We start from the raw sequence: 25,731 nt of genomic DNA on the forward strand, positions 1-25,731 counted from the left end.
CCGATTAACCTAACTGACCTCAACACAGCTTCATGAATTAGTGTTGCGGAATATTTCTCACGTGTCTCATAGGTTAAGCTAACCTAGAATAACTTTAAGACATTTATTGACTTATTTGAATGGCTTGAATCAAGCTTGGGTTGGCACTAATATATCTATGTCGATCCCCTACCGATGGACTTGGCTAACCTACACTTCGAGCTGTCTAATCTCCGAAATCTATACATTTATCGTCAAATTTTTGCTGCTGCTACTAACCTGAACATCTCTTTAGTAGAATTTCGTATTTTCTATCTGATTAACCTGAACTAATCTTTAGAGACTTTTCCACTCATTCAACCCTTTTTCACTTACCATTGTCGTCATTGGTCCGTTGAGCTCCTTCCAACACAGAAACCGTTGTGTGTTTGGTTCGAAGAGGTAAAAGGCTTTATCTGCTGAAGATGGGTTTTCACCCGTCGTAGATATCTTGTACATATAGGTCTTATTGTCTGGAAAAGAAATGAAATTAGAAAATAAACGTTGATTTGATAGTTTTAGAGCATTTTCACAAAGTTGGAGGATGCTTACTTGAATCAGCATAAATTTGCTTGTTCTTGGGATTGACGGTAACGAAGCCTATCTCATTGGTATACACGTGAGTTTTCCATACTGGACCAAAGCATATCTTTTGGCTTTGACCGCTGGCGCACTGTTGAAGACTTAGCTGAAACAAAATGATGAAACATTAAAGTCACATTGAAAATCAAGAGATCAAGATGATCGCTGAAACATCTAAGAATTTCATTTAATTAACTATCTTCCAGACACAATGAGTAAGTACCTCTCTACGAGATCCCTATCTTCAAATTATTGATCTAAAAATACAATTTTCAATCCGGAATTGTGACAATAGTAGTTTGACGTATTAAATTGCCCTCTTCAATATATTTTAACTTGTTGTTTCTACTACTTAAAATAGATTGCATTGGCGTCTACATTGTTTATCTGCTTTACTTAAAATTTTTTCGAGGGAATCAAAGGATTGATAGCAGTTAATCCTTGTTTGTTCCTTTTGTTAGCATTAGATAATCTTCGCTATTATATTGTTTTTTCTATGATTTTAACTCCAAGGAAACTACAATTCTGTCTTCCTTGCTCGGGCACTTGCAACCACCTTGACTTTTAACGAAGCCAATCAGTTTGTTAATTGATTTATTAATTTTCTGACATTTTACGTACAAGACTAATATGCTTTATAAATGAGATACCGTGACTAATTACCATGCGCAAGAGAGACTACGAGTTATGAACCACTCTGAGCATCACTGTTTCTTATTGAGTACATGCAATATGATATTTTCGGTATTATTTATGAATGTCTTTTTAGAAAGGCCTCTCGATCATCGTTAAGTGAAACGTCTCAAGAGGAATTTTCTACTCTATGGGATGTTAAAAGAGAGAGAAAATGGTGTAAATATGGTTGAGGCGCAGGAAGTGCTCTAGAATAAAATAATAGCATAAAAGCTTCAAGTCCACGACTTGATTTGAAAACTTCATATTTTAACTATTTTCTCTTTTTGAGCATTAGTAAAATTGAGAGTGCGAGTGGACAGAAACCTGTTGTACTTACTAATCACTTATACGTACCCCCACCACGACTTTCTCTCAATTTGCGACGGCATTTTCAGCTTGAGGTGGTAAAAAGATACAAGTAACCTTACAAATTGCGGAAATCTTGCATATTACGGTACATAATCACAATAATCTTGAATATTACAATACGTATTCAAGTTTGCCAATACTGTACAAGCAGGACAATGGTTAAATTCGGACTAAGAGTGATTGAACGAAAAACATTCAGGAGTATTTTCTTTTCTGATTAAAAAATTAGGATCTTTGTAGAAAATTATTTTTTGGTTTTTTGATTTTATTCCTTTGAGTTACAGACCAAAAATTTCTTTTCTGCCAATTTTTGAAATGCTTGAAATCTTTAGGGCTGCGTTCTCTCATAGTTAAAAGTGGAGTAGATGCTCCTACAACACATTTACTTGTCAACTCTGTATAAACACCCAACTAAATTAATTTTAAATTATAAAGTCCACTGCTCATAACTCGCTCACACCTGAAAGAACCTATAGAAATTACCGAAAATCTGACTAAACATTAAAAACATTTTCGAACGTTATCCGCCAATCCACGTAACGTGGGAACCAGACTTAATTTGGAGCGCCTGATACAGGCAACGTAGGAAGCTGGGTGAATCGTATGAAATACTTAAGCTGGGCATATGGACTTGGACTGTGGAAAGTAGTCTGAGTTAAATTCATTTATCGATCGATAATTATATATCGATATTGAACTTCGCCCATCGACTCGAGTGAACTTATATAACTTTGTAGATAATTGAGAGAATATGAAAATTGTTGTCAAACTTGAGAGTGAGAAGCTGATTTCATTTGGAAACCGTGATATCGTGGGAAGACTGATTCTTCTGAATTTTGAAAATTCGAAAGACACCAAAAATTTAAATCAATATTAAAATTACAAATGCAAAATCGTGTCCATTTAATCGCCACAGAAAACCGACTTAATCTACATTTTTTTGAAACTTCCAATATTGGTCCAAGAAACGTGGTCTCCTGACTAATTTCCCAAACTTAGTCTGTAGCTTTAAACATCGTGGAAATCCTAGTGAATTTACAGAAGTAAAGCGTGCACTCGCCGTGGGAACCCGGCTGATTACACTATTCAAGCTATTTATTTCGAATTCTTTAAGTACATATGTCAACTTACCATAATAAGAAAAATCAGAGCCTGTAACGCCTTTACTGGTAGCTTTAATTTCCTGTAACAAAAGAAACATGTTAATTACAAAATGCACTCAATATCGCCACTTTTAATTAATTAAATAAAATTGAAAGAAGTGAGTATCATTGATGACGAACATGAGAATTTTTACACTTGCAGACAAGGGTTTTTGATAATACATCGAAGTTCCCCTTATGGAATTTTTCCAAACCATTTATTAGATACATCCTTGACTTGAAATTCTAAGTTTGTTTTTGGAAGCATCAGATTGACATTACTGGAGTACACAGTGACCAAGTAATGTCATTGTAAAGGACGTATAGGTAAAATATGTTTCAGCTCTCGAGATATTAGGGCACCTAGTATACTCGAAGCACCTTTTTAATCTTTATTAATCATGTGGGAAGTCCAATACATTGACCGATTTTCAGGCAGATTGAACCAGTTTATCAAATTCGTTTCAAATGGTATTTGACCTATGATCCCTAGTTGTTATCCTGTCAAAATTAGGAAAATTGAAACATGCCTAGTTTGATAAATTAATAGACTTGTTTATTTCGTGTCTGATAACATCTCGGGGTGTCTAAAAATCAAATTTTAAACTGGATTAACCTCCAAAAGATAACCGAAATCCTTGAAGTAGTTGTGCGCAGGTGAGTGGTTTAGTTCCCTGGATTTTTCAGGATTCGGTCCAGAAAATCGGCATATTGTCAGTTATCCAAGGACGCCAAAATTCGCTGTTTTGGAGCCACCAAAGCGAGAATACAAGTTCCATTATTTCGGCTTATTAATTATCAATTATCATGCTTTGTTTTGAAGTATTAATACCATTTAATTTATTAGTGCTGATAGAAAAAAGTGCGCAATACTTGCCACTACAATGATTAACAAATATCTCTGGAAATGTAAACATTTTAGCAATTTATTCATTAGTGTGCTATGTTGAGTTAGATCCAGTTTGTTTTGCGCTTTTTAATTTTGAAAACATTTTGTCTTAATGGCAATATTTTAATGAAATACTTTCACGGTCGAAAAGGAAAAAGTGATTGATGTATTGGTGTGTATGAGAGACAAAATCGAGTTACTGCTACTAAAGAAAAAGGTTATGAAACCCTCCAACTTTGGCCACCATGTAGGAAATATCAAAGAATTCAATTAAGGATTTATCGATCTTGAAGTCATAAATGAGGAATTCAATTCCATTTGAATATGCTCCTTTATCGCTTTAAATTTTCACACCGCCTGCTGCAACAGGTTATTGCCGGTTTTCATTTTGCCTCTTTAATAGTGTCTTTTTAATTAAGAGAGGACAGTTAAATTTAATCTTAATGCAGATATTGGGAACGTTTTCACTAGTTACAAATAGAATTTTTTATTCTCACTTGTTAGTTTCATAGCGGTCACCGCTACTGTACAGTCTCAGAAAATTATCAATTTCCTTTGAATTCCTCTGCTACGTCGTCGGTTTAAATTCAAATTTCTGTATTGTCATTTAAACATTTTTATAAATTAAACCGACATCATAAAAACATGGAACTCTAATAAGATTTTTCAGCTTTATCGCATGGGAAACCCGCATCCACGCAATTCGCCAAAGTCGGCGCTACAATACACATTCCCAAAAGGTAATAAAAATGCACCATTTACCTTGTTAAAACATTTTTGTTGCAAAACGGTGCGATAAGGGGGAACTATAGAAATAATATAAAAATTCCTCACACTTGCGTAAAAGCCCGAATTACGAGCATTAATTTATGTATTTTTAGAGATCGCAAAACGCCCAGGAATTCCGGCAATTTCGAAAATTATTTGTATTGATAGGTATTAAATCAGTACTCCTGCGTTGATTTCAGTAAAGCATTAAACTTTAATTTGAACACCTATTTCTGCAATAATGGATAGTTAAAACCAGTGGAGTGCCGGTTATATTTAAAATAAAAAATTGTGTTGTTTCAGAATTAAAATTGAAAACTTACAAACTAAGACTGGCACACTTCTATTTTCTAAAGTTTCCAGATGTTAGTATACTGATTTAACAGTAAATTTCAGTTTCTTGTTTGAGCATTCCCTAAATTTCGAATCATTCGGTAAAGTTGGCGGGGGCACCTCTAGTTTCTAAGAGATGGAGATAGCAGTATTCTTAGATTTACTATAGCATCAAATATACTATGAATTTACGCTGGCAGAATTTGATGACCTGGTCTTGAACGTCCCTGTTTTTTCAGGGGTATGTAACCCCATAAGCAGTGGCGGAGTATGCCTGTTTAAAATATATTTAACGCGACAACAATTAAATGAGCTACATCTGATTTTACAATTCGCTGAAATATTTCCAGATTGAATTCCAAATTCCAACTGACAACAAAAACGTGAAGGTGCAAAAATTCAAGTGGAAATATCTCTAAAACTGTCTGTTCAACTTAAGTGGCACAGTGTCGATGAGGACAAAAATTTGCCAATGGCAACAGTTTCGACATAAAATGCTGTTTTTCTGCTTGTTTAGCATAGCAAGCAAGAAATTATTATCCAAACTTACCCTCTATGCTTAAACCGAAACCCGCACATACCAAGATAGCTAAATTTGCAAATAAAATTTAATCAAGCCCAACACGCTATATAGGCACTTTCATTAAGCATTTTTGCGAAGAATTAATCATGGCATGTAAATGGGTATTTCACAAACAAATTTCCAACCTGTTTACGTCACGAATGCATTCCTTCTTGCAAGAAACCACCTCACAATAAAAGCATTTCCATAATTTGTTTATACTTTTCAAGAAACACATGTATTAATGTATGTGGGTCAATGTCGTCTACAGATACTTAATCTAGGTGCACTTTCATGAAAATTAATATTTGTTCCTGGAAATCACGAGTAACTTTCGAGAAATTTATGAAGGGAGAGATAAGTGTTTTTGATCATTTTGAAAGTCAACTTTTTTGGTGTCGCAGACGAGGTTTCCCACCTCGTCCAAAAGACATGGAATATACATATCTTCAAATGTAAGAGAAAAATAGGTGTTATGTATCACACTAAAAAACTGATTTAAAAAATGCAACCTTTGGTGTCTGCCAAGTAACTTCTCCAGCTTTGGTACCATATCCACCAACACGCGACCACTACCGATGCCGAACACTTATTAGTGGCAAATTTTGTTCCGGTTTTGTTCATTTCGTCGTAACAAGTACCCAAAGACGCCATGGATGTAAGCAGATACATTTTGAAAGTGAAGAAAAAATGGTTCCGTCGCGTCTCAGAGACGGTATATCTCTGATATTCCTTGAAGTGTTACTTAGTCCGATGTTTATATCGTAATTTATCACGTTGTTGCCAAGTTGACTTACAGTGCTATCGATAAGATATTCGGATCTAATCGATTAATGAGGTATTATAAATCCATAATCCCAGCCGTAAAACCTTTATTGTTATGGCATTTTTAATTGAGCGAGCAAGTTTAATTCGGGGAAAACGAATATCAAAACAGATGCGAATGCAAGTATCTTCCATCTGATTTTCCCATATAGTAACAGTGATGGTCCTGAAGGTTCGATTTGAAGTTGAAAAAAATCATAAACATTTTTCTCTTCTTATCGCGATATCTGATAACACTCTTTCTCTAAAGGCAGGAGATAGCAATGAGGAAACAGTTATTACATAACCCTTTTAATTCTCTCCTGGAAAATTTTAATTTAAGATCCAAATTCTGGAAAAATCAGTAATTTCCGACTCCCCAAAAAAGAAATATAATATTCTCAGAACTTTTTTAGATTTACAACTCGGATTTCCATGATCATTAACTGTGAATGTGTGAAATCATTGACTTATCAGTAAAAATAACTTTCGGTTTTGGTCAAAGAGACGAATTTTCGAAAACTGATCTTTACAGAAATCTTCACCCAAATAAAGAGGCGAGAGAAGGCTGAAAAACAAGATGATGAACAAAAAGGCAAAGATGATGAAGGAACTCTGCAAGCAAAGTAGTAGATGAACTAGATAAATAAAGAGAAAGATGAAATATTTCATGAAACCTTCATTTTTGGGCCAGGGAAATGATGGTGAACGCAAAAAAGTAAAATACTTGATGAAACTAAGGGAAATGACTTGATATGATTTGATTTTTTTTCCTGGTTTTTGACTGATTGGAACTGTCTTAAACTCACCCACAAACAGCCTGATTTGTCAGGTTAGTTCGAGTTAACTTAACAAGGCCAACAACAGAGAAATCCATGGTTGAAGCAGAATTAATTGGGGAGAGTTAATTGCGGTCAGCTCAAACAGGTTAAAAAAAGACGTTTTATTGCCTTCAAAAGTGGATAATTATAAAGTTTTTTGATTAACTTAATTAATTTTGAGACTGAGTCGAGGCCATCGTCAGGTACTAGAACGTTCCTGAAAGATCTAAAAAATTCTAGTTGCGGTTCCACCACTGTTGTCGGCTTGTCGCAAACTTCCCCATTTACAGGATAGTTCCCACAACTGCTCAGATGCAAATCGCATTAGAAATTGCTCACCAAATGAATACAATAAATTTGAAACAAAAGCCGTGTACAAGACCCAAACTGTTGAAGCAATAAAATTTATACAGGTATCGGATTTGGGTACTTAACATAAGTCCCTTGTAAGAATGATGTTTCCGATGAAATATGTCGCTGATGGATTTAGGAATTTTGTCTTTTATTGTGTAAACTGATGCCTGCGTGTGGGACGTGCTTATATGGAAATTTCAACTTGTAAGTACCTCACCTTCAGCTCACATTATTTTCATGTAAATACTCCGTTCGCTAAAGGTTTAGCACTTAATGTCATGTAGAGTCAAAATAAATAAATAATCTCAAATGATGCAAGTTTTAAATGGCTTAAAGTTCAATTACAAGAATCGAGTCATTAATATAATGAAGATTAATATCGATTTTTATAAATAATGTTCTCGACTCGCGTACCGAAAAATGTTACATAACAATTCCTGTTTCGTAATGATAAATGGTTAGAGGATAATATTATTGATTTCGAGTATCGATTACTTGTGGTTCACTCCCACAGAGAGTGCTATAAGGGTAGGCATAGGAGTATCATGTTCAAGGTGTTGTCTAGACGTATCAGAGATTGCAGGATATGACCGGAGTGTTACTACTTAATCGATAATAATTAAGGCGTAATTAAATGGCAAAAAAAATCGGTTTGAAATACTGCTTAGTACCACTATCTTGACAGAGTTTTCAACAACGCATTCCATTCATTATCCCAGATGGCGTCAAGATTAAATAGTTCTCTTCAGCCCGAAGTCCATTGACACTGTCCATCAATAAAAATTTATCCCTAGAAGTTCATTGCAAATTAGCACCTTGTGTAGCAGTGTTACAGTGATAAGTTTTTGAAGGCAATGCATTAAAACCCAAAAGCTCTTTCCGGAGGTATAAAACTGAACCGAAAGGAACCTATACAGAAATAGATCCCCATTTCATTTATTGCCCTTCAATCAGTCCACAATTCCTTTTAAGAGAGATACAGATTAAAGTGGGAAGAGCGTGAAAAAGCCGATAATTCTCGTTGTTTTTAATGAAGCCGTGATATCAACGTATCGTAAGCTATTATGTTATTAGGTGACAGGGTAGGCGCCTGTTAAAAACATTAGCGTTCAACACATGTCCGACGACGTAATTGAGAAAAATGTACTAAAAGCGTTGCCACTGTGATTTATTTTCAGTATTTCTTAAGAATCTTGCTTGAGATGTTAAATTTCACCTCCTTGAATTGACGAAACCACGTCAACTTCTGTAAACATGTGTAAATGAGTTTGGGTTAGTACAGGTTAACCCAGTGCAGCACCTTCTGCCTCTTAATCAAATATTATTAATTTAATTAGATAAGAACAATAATTGTTTTTGGTAAAAAAGTGTTGTTTTTACTGGATGTAAAAAATGGGAACTAGTACGTTTTGTATCAATATTTATGTCCACATTATTCGTTATGAATTAATGACCGCAATTATAACTGTCTAGATCAAGAGCCACCAAGCTACGGTCCGGGGGCCAAATCCGGCCCTTGACACTTGCCCGTGAGGCCCGCAGTCAAATTGGTTGTGAAAAATTCAGAATTATTCGCTGTATTAAATATGAATGTCGTATAAAAGCGTAACGAAAATTTTCGATCAACACGCTTTGTGTGGGAAAACGCTTAATTTAATGCACGTGATGTCTATCGTAGTTTCTTCAATAAATTTTCTAAGAAAAACTAGACTTAATCTTAAACAGTTTTCTTGAATGTATTGAATCTGAGTATGGCGATTTGTTGTACCACACTGAAGTGCGATGGTCGAGCAGCGGATTGATTCAAAATTTCTGTTTTAACCAAATGCTAAATTATTCAATTTTTTGTTGTATTAAATAGATATATATTAAATGAGAACAAAAAATAACAAACATCTTAAATAAAATCGAAGTTTAGGTAGAAAAGAAGTTCGTAATTTAACTCTGCATCTTGCGGTTTTTCAATATCTCTGGAGTTATTTTGTCTTGCAAAAGATCTGTCGCATTTAAAAATGTTTCATTTTTTAGATAAGTCATCTGTGCCTAATTTGTTACGATCTTCAAAGCAGAAGGGCCTCTTGAGCCATGGAGCTTAAGACTTCGTCATTTCTATCAACTTCCTCCTCATCGCTCGAACCGTTTTCATATTGATCATTGACAGTTATTTGAACAATGTTAATATCATTGGAAAATTCAGCAACTTTCACATGTTGACCAATCATGTTATATTCATTTAAGTTAATTTCCTCAAAATCAGAAATGTGCTGGTTTTTGGGTCATTCGCTTAAATCCAATTCTATTTCTTCCCTGTTGTTTTGTGTTGAAATTCATTATGCAAGAGGGAGTTCATCTTTGTTTGTACATATATTCTTCTTTAACATGGAGCCCAGCATGTTTAAAACAGTTGGAAGTTGTCTTTTGAGAAATGTTTTTCCAGACCATATTAAATAGTAAAATTGCTTCCAATGATGAAATTTTAAATTAATTTTTTTTGTCATGAGCATCAAATCAAGTGTTAGCTAATTGCGTCCGGTTGAAGAATGGTTGACTAAGGGTCTAAACGAAACCTAAACATATACAAATTAATTATACACAATAGCTGCTTGGTATTTTAAACTTCTAATTGATTTCTATTATAACCCTCATTTTATTGCGTTTGATAATGAACAATGCTGCTCCTGTGAGCGAGCTTCCAGATAACTCGCTCACAGCAGCATCTCCCAATGGTTCGTTATAACTGAGCTCAAAGCTCAAAAAATAATAATTATAGTATCTTATAACCGAGTGTTCGTTATATTCAAATTTGTTATAACCAGAAGTTTCAGGTCCCATATGGTTATGGGATCTAGCATTTTTGTTTAACATGACTAAATATCTTAACTCTTTTAATGTAAACTTACAAGGAAAAGGAAAGTGTGTACATAAACTCTTTTTTCATATTAAATTATTTCAAACAAAATTACTTTTTTTTTAAGCAACAATTGGAACAAAATAATATTTTACATTTTCAGTTGCATTGAAAAAGTTGTATTGCTAGAAAACGAACTATATATGCGGTTTAAACACTTTTGTAAATATAAATAAATGTTCATCTTGTTCCAAAATTCATTTGAAGTAGATCGTGATGAGGTTGATGTGAATATGCAATTAGAATCGATACATTTGCAATCTAACAATATTTTGAATTCTCTGTTTAAAAATCAAAATTTAATTCAGTTTTATTCTTTGTTATTAAAAAATAAGTATAGCAATATTAAAAATTTTGCTAGAAAAATTATTTCTACTTCTGTAAGGACAACGTTTGTGAACAAAATATTTCCAGACTGAACTATTTAAAATCAAAAAACTATTCAAAACTGACTGATAATCATTTGAAAGATTTTTTGACTATTGGTACTTGTAAATCGGCATCAAATATGAACAAAATCATTGGGAGATCTACAAAACAAGTACATTAAATATTTGTGTTTATTTTTATCCATTTGTGTTTTTTCTTTGATAATTTTATATATCTTCATAAATAATAAAAAAATCAACCAGTTTTATTATTAAAATAATTCCGTATAAACCTTTATATCCGGCTCGTCCATAGTTTTATACAGGGTGGTCTTTAAGGGTGTTGCGATATTTAAGGAGTTGATTTTCTGGATTGTTCTAAGACGAAAGTACACATACGTACGTCTTAAAATGAATTGTTTCCGAGAAATAGGGTGTTAAATATTAAGAAAAATAAAATATTTTTCTTCGTATTTTCAAATTTGCGCAATATATTTTCTACACATTAGGCCAAACAATACATTTCTCTTTTATTTAAAGACAATTGCTGTAGCCATACATGTGCGTAGGGATTACCAAATCAATTCCTATGGAGGACTGGAGGGTACGCCCCTAATATTTTCCAGATTGAATACATTTTTTTAAATAATCCATTTAAAATACACCAAAAATATCTCTTGTGTGTTTTTGTTACGATAAGTCGTTTTTAAGAGGAAAATAAAAAATGTCTGGTTAAAAATCTATGCTGAAAATAATAGTAATCAGTATTTTTTAATCTGTTCGAGAGTCCATGAGAAAAAGGATTGACACATGTATTATGGTAAATGGTGGCCATTTTCAACAACTGTTATAATGTATCCGATTTGGAAAATACCAGTGGCATACCCTTCATTCACTTATAACAATTAATATGGTAATTCCTACGCACGTCTATGATTACAGTATTTTTCTTTAAATAGAAGAAAAATGTACTGTTCGGACTACAATGTAGGTATACCAAATTTGAATAAAATATCTTACGCCATTTTGAAAATACAAAGAACAATATTTTATTTTTCTTAATATTTAACACCTTATACCTCGGAAACGACTCATTTTAGGACATACGTTTATACAACATTTTCGTCTTAGAACAATCCAGAAAATCAGCTCCTTAAATATCAGAACACTCTTAGGGGCCACCCTGTATATTCCCATGCGATTCTGTTTGAAAAAAGTTTGGGGACCCCTGGTCTAGACTTTCATCCGTAAGAAAACTCTCAGTTATCGAACATTTAAAATCTTTTAGAGTAAAAATTTCAATGTCTAAAACATGATTTCCTAGTTAAAAGTTCAAAATAATATCAATTAATTATGTAAATCAGTCGTACAGTGAGACCCATCATAACACAAAAAGCCACAATTCGAAATATTCCGCATATCAAAAAAAGCACCCCCAGGTAAATAGGCGCATCGCTCCTTCACTTTCCAGAATCAAAAGAGGTAAAAAATTTCGTATTTTTGTTCACTGGGAAGCAGTGGAATTGCGCGGCTTAAAACATGCCCCAGGAGTGACACCACATATCACACCTTGATAGAGAAAACTATAGACTCTTTCCTAAAAAAATTAAGTGCTGATACATCATCATCATCAACGTATCTCCCACAACTCCGTGGCATTCTTTCGCTTCGGGCAGGACGACAAATCAATTAGTAACCCAATAAATCGAACATAAAATCCTAAAAGCTGCAGCTTTCAGAGATAACATGGAAAAGTATTCAAAACCTCTGTGGGAATTTACTGAAACGAGTATACCATTTAGATGTTAATACGGTATTGAAAGACAATTATCACCAGAACCGTACAATTCTCATAGTAAAATTGAGATATTGTTCGGCGCGTGAATCATACTTTGGCTCAACTATGAGGAATTGAATTTTTCGGGTTTCGCTGGGTTAATTAAATTACGAAAATGCCGCAGCCCCAAGGTGCGGTCACCTCCATAAAATAAAAGAAATATAGCCCAATTTAGCTATCACTTTTAGCCGATTCCCATGGTGATTTATTCGAAATGAGAGAGGAATCAGGCCACCCAAAAACTGAAAGGTTGTGACTCAATTCCAGGTAAATCGTCTAACAGAAGTTCAAATTGGGCCCACCAGTTTCGATTTTCGAGGCTACCAATCACGTAATTTCCACAGGTAAAAATTTAGGTAATAAAAATATGGCACCTAAATCCTTTCATGTCGGTATTAACTTTGGTCAAAGTACGAGGTGTTAAACCTTTAACAGGTACCCTCAAGTCAATATTATTTTACATCTAATAAGGCCCTGTGTCCGACTGATAAAGAATAATGAAACAGTCAGTGTAAAAGGACCTAAATGCCCAGCCGAATGTGAAGAATTAGTTCAGCTTGGTACCTTGTCAGGCGCTCGCCCTTTATGAAATCAACATTCGAAATAATCCTTTCAAAGCTGTTCGCTTTATCGGATTTGGTCCTTTCACCGTTCCTTTTCAGCTTCAGTTATAGTGTAAAGACAAATCCCGCCAACTGAGAGATTAGGAGAATATAAATAATATTTTGAATGGTAACAGCTGACCGGAAAAATTCGAAGGTCGAATTGTTTTGCGACCCTTTACAGGTGGGATTTATGATATCAGGATTATAGATGAGAGAAAGACAAGGCGAGAGAAAAAGTTCGTGAGAGGAAGAGAGAGACAGTACGAAGTATATAGTATAGAGTACCGAGAGTGAAATGTGTCAAACACTAAACAAAAAAAGAAAAGTGTCGATTTGGAGGAGGATAAGATAATGGAGAAAATAAAATTTTGGTCCGGTGGTTAGGAATTAATCTTTGTTTCCTACATCTTAAAGACTTTTCATGACAAATAGAGAACCAAAAACCCTTCCCTGGGAAACAGCTGAACATTTGGATCTTCAATTCAGGGTAATTAATTACTTAAGTCTACTTTTGAGATACGTGGGAACATCGCTATCCTCGGCAGGGAGATACGTGTGAACATGACTTTCTGCTATGACGTACCAAAAATAATCCGATTTATGTCTCGCATGAAGCGCACTATTTGGGCCTTCATTTCACTTCAGTCCAGTTTTTGGTCTTTTTTTCTTCTTACACAGTTTAGTCCTCATCCGATGAAAAATTATTGTTTCGTGTGAATTTAAGACTTTTAGATTTTTGGGTAGCCAAAATCGAGACTTTTGAGTAATTTTGGGAAATTTTCAGTATCAAAACTAGTTCCAGGTGCATTCACCAGGGGCCCCGTTGTCAACTAGGTGTCTTCGGGCACATCCCGCTCCCAACATTTTGCGTAAGCGTTTAATAAGCCATTTCGCATACAACCGTACGAAGCCATTTTACGACCCCATTATTGCCAACATATTGACATATTTATTGACACCTTTATTGTCGATTTATTCATCGGTAAAAGGCCTAATTGCTTTTTGATTTCGAAGGCTTATTAAAATTTAATTAATGTTCTTGTTGCAACGTACCCACCACGTTGCCCATAGGTGTTAAAATACCCATTGATACAGTAATCGCAAATACAAAGTACGAAAGACTTTATTAATTTCTTATAACTTTGAACCTGAATTGGCACTTTCGTGGGTCACTGACTGGTATTGTTTGGTTCGGTTGTGCGCACAAGTTAGTTGCAAAACTGCGAATCCTGCAAAAGCCTTTTTTCAGACACTGAAAGAATTAACAGGGTTTAAATGAGTCAGCTGCAGCACTCACTAGCAGATTTAAATAAGTGTAATCGCCATCCGATAAGACATTCCTCATTATCTCAGAAACTAATACTGTTTGCTCTTCTACAGCTAGATTTAATAGAGATTTATTAGACTCTCATCAATAACGCACGAGTTTAGCCTCAATAAATTATAATTTTAATAAACAACTTAGTTAAGTGAAGGTATGTATAGGTACTAATATATCTTCCATATTACCGCTCCTGCCAGGGGGTAAATCTCCTTGGATATTGGTCATGTAAACTGGCACGTTGTAGGTGGCAATTAACATGTCATGAAATATTGATTGAAATGATTGTAGATTTAAGGGCTTAACAACTTGTTTTGCCACTTTCCAAAATATCGCACTTTCCTTAATATGTAACCGACTCAATTATACCTTTAAAGTAGAGGAATTCACACTGAAAAGGCCATGATCTATTAGAATTACGCACAGGGGATGAAGCCGCTCCCCGTGGCGTTCTTTTTACCTTTTTCTGTGAAATCTAACGGGCTTAGATCCGACTGTTCAGGTGTCCATAAATAAATCAGCTAATGTGTATGGGAGAGAATGAAAGCAGTTCCTGGGCAATTCGGTTATAGAACATGTTTGCTGGTTTACGGTCGCAGGGGGTGTGTTGGATATAGTTAAAGGCAAGTTTGAAAATGAAACCAGAGGCGTATCAAGTCTGTAAAATAAATGAAAATTCAAATTTTTACCTTAGCTGGAGAGTAACATGCTTGAAATCATTTCTTAATCTCCGCCAGGAAAAAATGCATAATTTTTACTTACAGCATTCCGAATAAACCTTTGTTACTCCGATTTTTTAAAACAGTAACTCTCAAAATGTAGTAAAATGTATATCATGTTTACAGTATTGCAAGTGAACTTTTTTGTTCTCTAATTTCACAATAATTATAATCCTTAGTGTTCTAAATAAACCATAAAATCTGTGTGATGATTGGTAAATAAACAGTGACATAGGAATATGCTAATTTGCTAACGCAACGCACCGAGCTAAAAAATGCTTCAATAAAGAAAAATTGTAAAAAATTAACGGCGGCATTGCAAATAGATTTTTTTCTGCTCTGACAGGAAATTTAAATCTTGATTGGTATTAAACAGAGGCGTACCGGGAATATATTTGCTGACCTAAGAACCTTAAAAAATGCTCCAGATAGGTTAAAAACTTCAATATTGTATTGTAAATATGCTTTTTTGCGCTAATTTACACTTAAATATGTACAAAAAAAGCTCACATTTTTTATCTGTACATCTGTAAACAATTATGAATTTATCGGCAAGTGGGTTTCCTTACCCAGCCATTCCTCAAAGTGTTAACCTCTTCATTAGCAAACAAATTAATTCTCGATTTAAACAGGCGATCGTGCATCATTAATTCCAACATCCGGTAAAAGAGCAAAGAAGAAATTCTTCTTGCAAACTAAACAAATAGCATTATGGACATTGAGGATTCTCCGTAGAGAAGAGCAGTATCATGTTGGGAAAATACTCTTGCAGGCCACTTAAGCCCAAAGAGTGTGAAGTTCCAAGGGGAGAAGTAAAAGTGACCCATTGGAGGCGCGGTTGGGAAAAATTCCAAATACATGTATGTAGGTACACACAATCAGGTACAAATGGTCAAGATGTAATCTTGGAGGAAACATTTCTGCACTTGGCCAGCCACACAAGAAGCCTCTTAGCAATAGCTGTTAAATAGACAAGTGCTTTTTAAATTCCGCTAATGAAGTTCTTATAACTCCTGTGCCAATTAACGTATTTCAGGGGCGATACCAAGTAAGGAGACCCTCTTTCCTTATCACTCTCCGATCAATCAGGTTCTAGTAGCATTCGTATTGTAACTTCACCTCTGTGTTTAAAGTGTCATAAAGAGATCGCAGTTATGTGGTGCCACTCTACCGTTTTGCAAATGTCCATCTCGTGTTAAATGGTAATTATTCCACTTCATATTTTCATGCGCTTTATGTTTTAAGATAAGCCGTGTTTAGTCTTGACCAATCCAATTAAAGATCGACCAGATTGCGTGTTAATTGAATCTAGAAGTTTAGTATGGATGCTAGAAGCGAAAGGGACATACTGAAGAGATTCCCTACCTACTGCGATTTTATGAAGATAATAGTCTGGTAATAGCTTGCTTGGAAAACCCGGATGATGGCTATCAATCATCTCACGCAATCACAGTTTAATCCCCGTATTTTATAGTATTTTCAAGTAGTTTTAAAATAACAAAAATGCGTAAACTGCGACTGAATAGCACGGATTTTTTCTGGAGATATTGAACTTTAGGTATTCAGTAATTGAGCAGGGAATTGTAGCTTCACTAAAAGCTGCTTCTATGTGGATTATGTCGCTAGGAGGTGGTAATCTTTGGTAGGTAACCACGTAAGTCCAGCCTATTCAAGGATTATCTTTGCTTACGGTACCTAAATTTCAATAACTTATGATGATATTTATGGGCCCGGGGTTTTGTTTTCTCGCCTCGTGCATACACGGGCATCGCGTGATTATCAGGATCATTTTTCAAAGAGCCAAAGTGGGCTATAAAATAATAATATAGGAGGCGCCCCTTGGACATGGAAATCAACGTGAAATCTCTGCGCATTATTTACACAATGTAACACGCTACGGGCATTATTTAAATTTAATGACGGGCCATATTTTTGACAATTTAGCAACAATGTTTCACTTAGGGAAATGTCGGGAAGGTGTGGCCCATTTGTTTTATATAGAGAAAGAGAGAGGGTAGTATCACAGTCTCAGAAGATTCTTTAACAAGTTTGAAAGGTTATAAGTATCAGATAGAGGTATAGCGCATTATAGTTGCAGGGAAGACTTGAACTAGCCCCTATGAGCCGACGCTGCGCCAATACGCTAGAGCCGACCGGCCGGTCGGCGGCTGGGCGTGGCCTGCGGTAAACAAACCGCTCAAGAAATTTGGAAATTGTTCCAGAAGTTTTGTTGGTTATAATAGAGGCTGCATTTTGCCCAGTCTAGTAATTTAATCTAATTCAATGGTCTCAAATTCAAAGTTTTCATTTGACAACCTACACATTTCTGTATAAAGTTATACCTCAATCTAATCCTTATGGAAATATTTATAACCTTTACCGCTACAATATCTTTATCTGCAAATTATATTGATTGTGACACAATTTGCACCAATTTGGACGACATTTACACCTGCATAGACCTCCAGACCAGCAATTACTATGTGTCTAAGTGGCAACAACATGTCTGAGAAAACTTTAAGCTATTTTTAAAATTTCCTAGGAGCGTAATTCTTAAGTCAATAACGTTAATGAAGGTACCTACAGCTTGGTTCCACGCTAATGAAAATTGCAAACATATTGTTTATTTGCGCTAAACTACGCCGAGGATACTGGTACTATTATTGGCGTATGTATTATTTTACAGAATAAGCACCTGGTGGTGGTTCCACTCAAGCACTACGCATAATGAATGAATAGAGGTATTTGCAAACATTGTTAAACCAAGGAGATTAAAATGTAGGTTGAATTGGATCAAAAACACGATTATATCAAATTGCGCCGCAGTAAGTGTTTGGAGTCTTGGAGTCAACACAAATTATGATAAGTAATGGAACCTTCTAGGAAATTAACACGGGATTTTGTTAAGGCTTTTAATGGCTGTAGTCGACTGAATTCTCTTCTCTAAGAATGTTCTGTAATTTCAATTAAGGATTCAAGGTTCTTGACATTCAGATTGGAAAGGTCATTACTGTGGTGGACGTATATTGCAAGACTACACTTATCAAAGTAAACATTTGCTTATCGGTCTCTTTCTCTTTGACGAGAAGTCTGCCGTTGTGCCATATCAGTATCTACAACATTTTGCAACTTTGAGGCCAAAGAAAATTTTATAATTGTACCACTTATACTATTATGTATACTACATATATACTATATACATACTAATTTTAATACTTCACTAAACAAATATCCCCACTTTTGAATTACTGAAAAGCAGTTTAGGACCCCTTACTTTTTAATGTTAAAAACCTCAACACTCCAAAAACATGTTTCCTCGGTTTCGACCCCGAAAATATAGATTGAAAAATCTGAAATGCACTCACATTTGAAAGCATAAAAACCAACCTTCTCTTTTCAAGACATGAAATCCAATTAAAAAGCCCTCACAATTTGATTTCAAAAAGCTCCTGAGGAAACCACAAGCTCAAAAGTCCCAATGTTTAATTTAAAACCAGCAAGTTTTGTTAGTTCATATACTCTTACTTACTACTTCACAAAAAAACAAATACATTTTTTAGCTTATAAAGCCCTAAAACTCTATAAACGTACTAGTTCGAGTACAAATATCCTCACTTTACAGCTTTAAAAATACGTCTCTATCACCTGAAAGTTCGCCAGATTTTACATTGTTAATGCACCACTTTACCACTCGCGACTTTACGAAAGAGGGATTTGGATTTCCTGAAATATTCAAGAGATTTTTATTGATCTAATAAAACAATCTCGACGATGTCTTTCTTTTTTAAAGAATTTTCAATAGTTTTTCGAGACTTTCAAGGAGAATTAATGAAAAACGATTTGATTTTTCAAGTAAATTTTTAGAAATTTTCGGAGATTCTTTGGCTTTCGCAGGGTCTCTTTCACTACCTCTCAGGTGTTTTTTGAAAATTCTTGGGATTTCAAAAGATTTGCAGTTTGATGAAACTTTATTAAGCAATATTCAGAATCTTTCATGTAATTTGAAGAAAGGCTAAAGAATTATTAATTCTGAGCATTTTTTGGAAAACAATTAATTTTCACGCTTTTGTCTGACTTCAGAACATTTCATTTTGTATTTCAAAAATTGAATTATTATCAACCTCGTACAGCTTGCACGGGCTTCAATCCAATCTAGGTGTCAAGTGCTTTATGGGCTCGCATAAGAAACCCATAAATAAATAACTTACGACCTGAAATGCCGAAACATCAATTATACGCCTAATTAATAATAAAATGTCTTCCTCGAGCAGAAGGTACCAGGACTTACATTCAAATTAACAGCTGCGGTACTTCCTCCATTCCCCGTAATTTTCAATATTTAAATTTATGCTAAACTTGCTTTTCTCATTTGTCTTTCCACTTTGTAACCAAATTTATGTGCCCATTTCAAACAAATAAGGCATAATCAAAGTAAGAAATATTTTTCTTATGATACTTCCTTTATAGTTTCTCTTGTTATGCGATATACCTGTTTCTGTTGACTCAAATATTTAGACCAGTAGTCGGGATTTGTTAACTTATTATGTAAATTATGCACAAGAAAAATTTAATATTAAATTGTGACGAAGGCAATAATTTTTCTTCCAAATTAATTGTTGATCTAAGCACCTGAAGTAAGAATCTATTTTTAATGGTTTCATAACCGACTTATTAATATATTTTTTTATTTTTTATTATTTCTTGATTAACAGGTAATTTGTAAAGTTAGCAATGCGACTATATCTAGTCTTTAATAAAACAAATACGTATTTCTATAAATACTCTGTGTAGTGGACATTCTCGAATTGTGCTAAATTAGATTTTTTTTTGTAACATTGAAACTGATCTACTAATGAGTAATGGGATAATAAAGACACTGGCGTAGTTTTTGAAGATTTAGTATATCAGATTCTTACAATCTTTCGCCTTACTCCACTGACATGACTAAGACCATAGTAAAACTTCTGACACCTGCCAAATGGGTTTGATAGAATGAAATAAGACATCCAGCAAAAAAGAATCTAAAATTTCCAATATTTTTGGTAACTTTTAAGGAACGTGAACGAAATTTTTGACACCCTCAAACGGCGCTTAATAGGCATTCTTAAAATAAATCCTAAAAGAAATTAGTCTAAAATCTGACCTGAACTGAGACTTTGTTGAAGAGCCTAAATTTGTAATTATAATGTATTTCTGACATGTTTTATAGATTTTTGACATATTCGGATTACGCTTATGAGAAACTTTTAAAGCAAAACCAAAGAAAAATTTGTCAGAGTTTCTATAATTTTTGACAACTTCCATGACTTGCTAATTGTAACATATTTTAAGCAAATAGCTTACCTCGGATTTTTGATAACTCGAATAAACCTTTCTTTTTTTAATCTAAAGAAACAATTTTAACAAGGTTAACAAGGTGCTATCTCATAAGAATTCCTCAAAAGGCAAAATCTCTTTCTAACAAATACGATTCTGTGCAAAATTCAAATGTTACAATTTCTTCTGAAAACTGAAAAGACCTTATAATAACAATTTACGTTGTTCTTCACCGCAAACATCTGGAAGCAAAACGTAACCTTGTGGATTTATAATGATAAGACCCACTTAGCATTAGTGTTCATTTCTTCATTCCAGTCTTCGATAATTAGTGAGTAAATTTAGCTCTTGAGGTATTGTATTTTAATGTTTTTTTACTGGCTAATGCATATTCAATTGAAAAATGGAAGAATCTAGAAGTCTAATTATGTCACTCGTTTTGCATATGATTTGTTTTCGTTTATGTCGTTTTACGCCAACAACGGCACCGATAGTGGGCTGCTTGATTGGCATAATTGGGGAGTTTTCGTATTTGGCTTGGTAGATAACGGAAATCAAATCACCACCAACAATGAGAATTGGTCTAAGGGACATTAAAGTTTGATATAATTCCCTTCTTTATGGTAAGAAAAATATTTAACATTTTCTATTTATTGAAATAATAGTTCACTCATTCTCCCATATTTGAGTATTCTTGCTTTTTCCTCTAACCTTCTCATCTCTCTGTAAGTAGTTTTTCTTGTGCAAGAATTATTGTACACTTCTCCAAATGCCCATAGAATTTCCACATGATTCAAGCATATTCACTTCTTCGCTCACACTCTTGAAAGGTCTCTAATCTAAAAAATTTAAGAGGTGAAATTCCCTCGTTGTGGGAATGGGCTTTGGCAGTCTTCTAGGCAACTCAAAAATTGCCGTGCTACAGACACTGAGCTATCTATGAACACATGAAACACATTTTTTCCCTCACCAAAGAGATAATATTTCCTCGTTAACAAGAACAACATTTAAATTTCCATAGAGCCTGGAGGCATTCGTCAACCCAGCAGAGAAACACGTATGAATAATTGTCAGATATCTGTTACAGGAAACCAATAAGAGACACCGAATAAATTTAAAATCAATGAACATTATGTTATTCAAATCGACTTTTTTCTGTTCCTTTAATTAGCCATTTGTAACCGATCAAATATAATAAATATTAAAGATTATGCAAAACGCCCAATAGGCGTTTGGTAAATAAAAACTAAACACCTTTAAAAGTTGCATGTGAAATGAAATACACAATATCGTTACTATATGATTGAATAGAAATTTATTGTATTAAGGAAATTCTAACTAAGACTCACCATAAATGTTTTTCTTTATATTTTGCGTTTAATTCAGGGTTTAGGTCCCCGTTTGAACGTCCTTAATACGAACTTTTATTACTCCGATAAATAAGAGCTATCAAATGGACAAATTGTGTAGGCTTTTAACACGATTTTTTTTCATTTACGCCAGACAAATGGACTACCATTTCGATATTATGTTTCGGATCAATTCGAACTGAATTCGGAATTAGGCGCCATGCTGCTATACAGGATGGTCGTATATTATTTCGAGGCATGTGCAGACACCTGCATAATGCCCTGTCTATGGTTTAAAAGCAGCTCAAATCCAAACAAATCGTTTATTTGAAAAATGAAATTAGTCTCGGACGCTATGAGGTAATTTACTTTGACCTTTCCATTTGGATGCGCCACTGACTAGTAAGGTGGAAAAAGGATCACATATGGGTATAATAAAGTAGCTCTGGACGCAATTTTATATAAGGAATACTGTGAAAGAATTGCTGGTCTTAAACACGGTATGGTGCGCTGATGACTTATTCCATATTAAACCAATATAAGGAATGTAAGGGGATTTTTTGTAGTTTGAAGCATATGGACTTGATTCTAATAAAACCAAAAACATGCAGATTAACGCAATTTTCAAAAAAAAAGAAACAAAGATATTATATATTCATTTGTAAAATTCTTTCGACAATCAAAAATTGGTCGACGTACATAACGACGAACTGTATAGTGAGACCCGCCTGCTCCTAGGTCCGCCACTAATTGACTATCACTTAAGGTGAAAGTTCACACAGGTTGACAAGACTTCTATCAACTTTGCAGATTATTAGAATATTGTAAATGGAGTTCATTCAATTTTTAGCTTGCAGAGTGACTAAGGGGGATTAATTACTTCATTACCATAAGAAGTATATTATTTCTAATAATACTAGCTTAAAATCGAACTCTTCCTACATATATTACTGCCAGCTTTTTATCGTAATTTCGTTAAGAACAAAATCTCTTTAATACATTTGAATGTAAGTACTGACTGTCCAATTATGCAAACGCTTTCAACTTCCTCCGACCAAGTGAACTTGACGAAACGCGGAACAATTGAATTAAAAGGCGTAAACAGATTCGTTTGTTCTAAACAAATGAATTATCAGAAGAGAGAAACGGGATACACCAACTGTTTTTCAAATGCACATCTGGCACCGGGAAAATTGTTGTTAATTATTATTGAGCAAACGCGCATTTAAAACGAACGATTTACATTTTGAAGAACAACTTAGTAGGTACTTTGGTGGCGGATTTCATTATTATACAGGTTTTCGAACTCCAAATAAGTTCTGTGGTGTTCCTTGGCCTGCAAACTCTTCCGACTTAGCTCCATGCGAACTATCAATTAGCGCACTGCTAACTATCTAATCTACACATTTTGTACTGCAAGAAATATATGTAACTTTGCCCAAAAACGTCTTAATCCGCACAATTCGTAAAATTACTATTATTAAGTTAAGTAATAGAGACAGATAACGGATTAAGGTCATCTCCGCTAAGCTTCACCAACTTATCTGGAACATTGTTACAAGATAAGCGAATTTATTGCAGTTTGTGCTTGTATGTCTCATCATTATTACTATGATCCTGATTCTGAATTTCACTTTTATGTGGGTCACTTATCACAAAGGTTATTTTAGAGCCCATAGAAATATTCATGTTTCCGATGGAAGACTTTCTGTGAGTTTACAAATTTTCATTCTCCTCAATGTTCGTTCAGCTCTATCCATTATCCAGGCACTTGTCTAAATTGCGAGTAAAGTCAGTATTGCCTCACAAGATTTGAATATACAAACATACACAAAATACTTGAACAAGATTACCATTTTTTTAATTTGAAATTCGGATACCTCAAAAACTAAGTGAAGTATTTCATAATTTACAAAAAATTCTACTGCGCTTTCGGCTATATAAAAAAGATATTACATTCTGATAATTATTAGAAATATGGAGATGCTCAAACTTGATGATTCAATACTATGACAAAAACACCAGGTTCAACGAAAATATGGACTTTCCAGCATCTTATCGATCCTGAATGCGTTTTATATTTAAAAATGTGATAAGAATTGTTCTTTCAACACACCTACTTGATGGTGAGTATATATTAGGAATGATAAGAATAAACTTTTTAATTGATTTCCAAATAAAATAGTTCTTGTCACGATTTTATTAAACGGTTTCGTGCATTGTAAAATTTAAAAAAATTCAATTAAAATTTTTCAAAAACTACTAAAATAATATAAAAAATACGACACTATTACCTTTAGCCATTCAATTTTGGGCAATATCTATTAAGGTTAGATGTTCGGTTTCTCATATATTTTACGAATCATTTGACTGTTTTATTGGACATTTACATTCCTAATAAAATTAATTACTCTTGTATTCTTTACCGCTAAATACTTTGTCTCATTAGAGATAAGTCGTAAAATGCATTTATTGCACTCTAAACGTGTGTCCAAACGCAAGTTATTAACTGAGAGGTTAACGTTAACGTTGACATAGTTTCCACGATAACTCCCAGCGAATATTAAAGTCAAAATAGGCGTTTTATAAGTCATTTCTGGGCATCATTAAAGCGAAAATGACCATATTTCATAAACAATTTTAACTATTCGTGTTTTACGAACGAATTGTTTTAATATTTGGATGTGTTTAACATAATCAGCTTTTACCATTTACAAATGGCTCGAGGCAGATGAGATTTTCAGTAAAATTTATGGCCTATTTTACATTTCACAAGGTTATTGTTTTCCTATTTTATAGCTCTTTTTGAAGAGCTGTTTGGACACAAATTAAAATTAATAAGGAGTGTAACGCCGCTGTCTTTTGCGAGGAACAATTATTGGTAATTTGTTTAAAATGCAGAGGCTAATTAGTAACCAGACATTTATAGCCCAGAAAAAATTACAGAATTTTTACTACTTACAACAGACGAATATTTCTCTCTCTGTTCTGTTAAAGCCAATAGGACACGCTAATGAAACGCTTCATTTCTGTGAAGAATGGAGTTGTTACCCTCAAGAAGCTCTTTCAAGGAGTCCAGTTTCCGTGAACGAAATAATAACTCTTTTCCTGGAATGATTGCCAGTTTTTCCTTTTCGCGCCACTACATTCAGCACATTGGTTTCTTACGAGTACTGCTATATTGTCTATACAGGGTGATTTAAAATTCGGTGCAATTATTTTAAGAGAATATTTTTGAGGTCAAATTCTTCTTACAAACTGGCGTCCTAAAATGCACCCCTTCGGAGCTGGACTGGAAAGTTGGACGAAAAAAAATCGATTATATCAAATTGTGATGACAGTTACCAATCAAATTTCTTGAAAATTTGCAAGCTCTTATTTTTTTAGACCCTCTATTCATTTTTTTGCTTCAAAAATTATGTAAACCTAATTTCAGAAAGGTTGTAGGGAGGCATTTTTTTTCCAGTTAACGCTCTCGAGGAAAGAAAAACAGGGAGAAAAGCCTTAACTAAATCAAAGTGTCAACAATAATTATAAACACTAAAAAACAAAAGAAAAAATATCAAAAAAGAGAATAAATATAAGAAAGTCGCAGCGGTGACACCCCGCCAAGTTTTTTAGTTTTGTCATTTTGACAACACTGCCTTTTCGTTCAACAACGATTTTCTCGCAAACGGCTAATTGTATAGAAAAAACGGAAGACATCAAAATTTAAATTTCTTTTATGGCCTACTAATGATAATTGGTAAATTTAGAGTTTCTCGGTGGAAATCTGAAATGTGGGCTATGCAGAGGGCCCCCCCCCCCCCCCCCCCCAACTCTTCTGAAATTAGGTTAACATCATTTTTGAAGCAAAAAATGAATAGGGCGCCTAAAGAAATAAGGGCTTGTGAATTTTCATGAAATTTGATCGGTAACTGTGATCACAATTTGACATAATCGATTTTTTCCACGCAATTTTCCATGACTATCTCCTAAGGGGTGCATTTTA

General features: G+C 34.2%; 1 protein-coding gene and 1 long non-coding RNA gene across 4 annotated transcripts in view; one reads left to right on the forward strand and one right to left on the reverse strand.

The window, feature by feature from the left end:
* Positions 1–25,731, forward strand: part of LOC136408862 (uncharacterized) — a 133,549-nt gene that overhangs the window by 16,823 nt on the left and 90,995 nt on the right. The gene's annotated exons all lie outside the window — the stretch shown is intronic.
* LOC136408861 (uncharacterized) overlaps positions 1–25,731 on the reverse strand; it is a 37,820-nt gene that overhangs the window by 1,726 nt on the left and 10,363 nt on the right. For 2 of the 3 annotated variants that reach the window (XM_066390052.1, XM_066390053.1), the window contains exons 2-4: positions 2,776–2,827; positions 571–706; positions 355–491 (exon numbers count right to left, since the gene is read on the reverse strand). In XM_066390052.1, coding sequence (XP_066246149.1) covers positions 355–491; positions 571–706; positions 2,776–2,827 — 325 coding nt within the window. Of the gene's footprint in view, positions 1–354; positions 492–570; positions 707–2,775; positions 2,828–5,850; positions 6,046–25,731 lie in introns of those variants that run through there. The other variant, XM_066390051.1, reaches the window with a different exon arrangement.

The sequence above is a fragment of the Euwallacea similis genome, chromosome 5, assembly GCF_039881205.1.
Source record: "Euwallacea similis isolate ESF13 chromosome 5, ESF131.1, whole genome shotgun sequence".
In the NCBI taxonomy this organism is placed as follows: Eukaryota; Metazoa; Arthropoda; class Insecta; order Coleoptera; family Curculionidae; genus Euwallacea; species Euwallacea similis.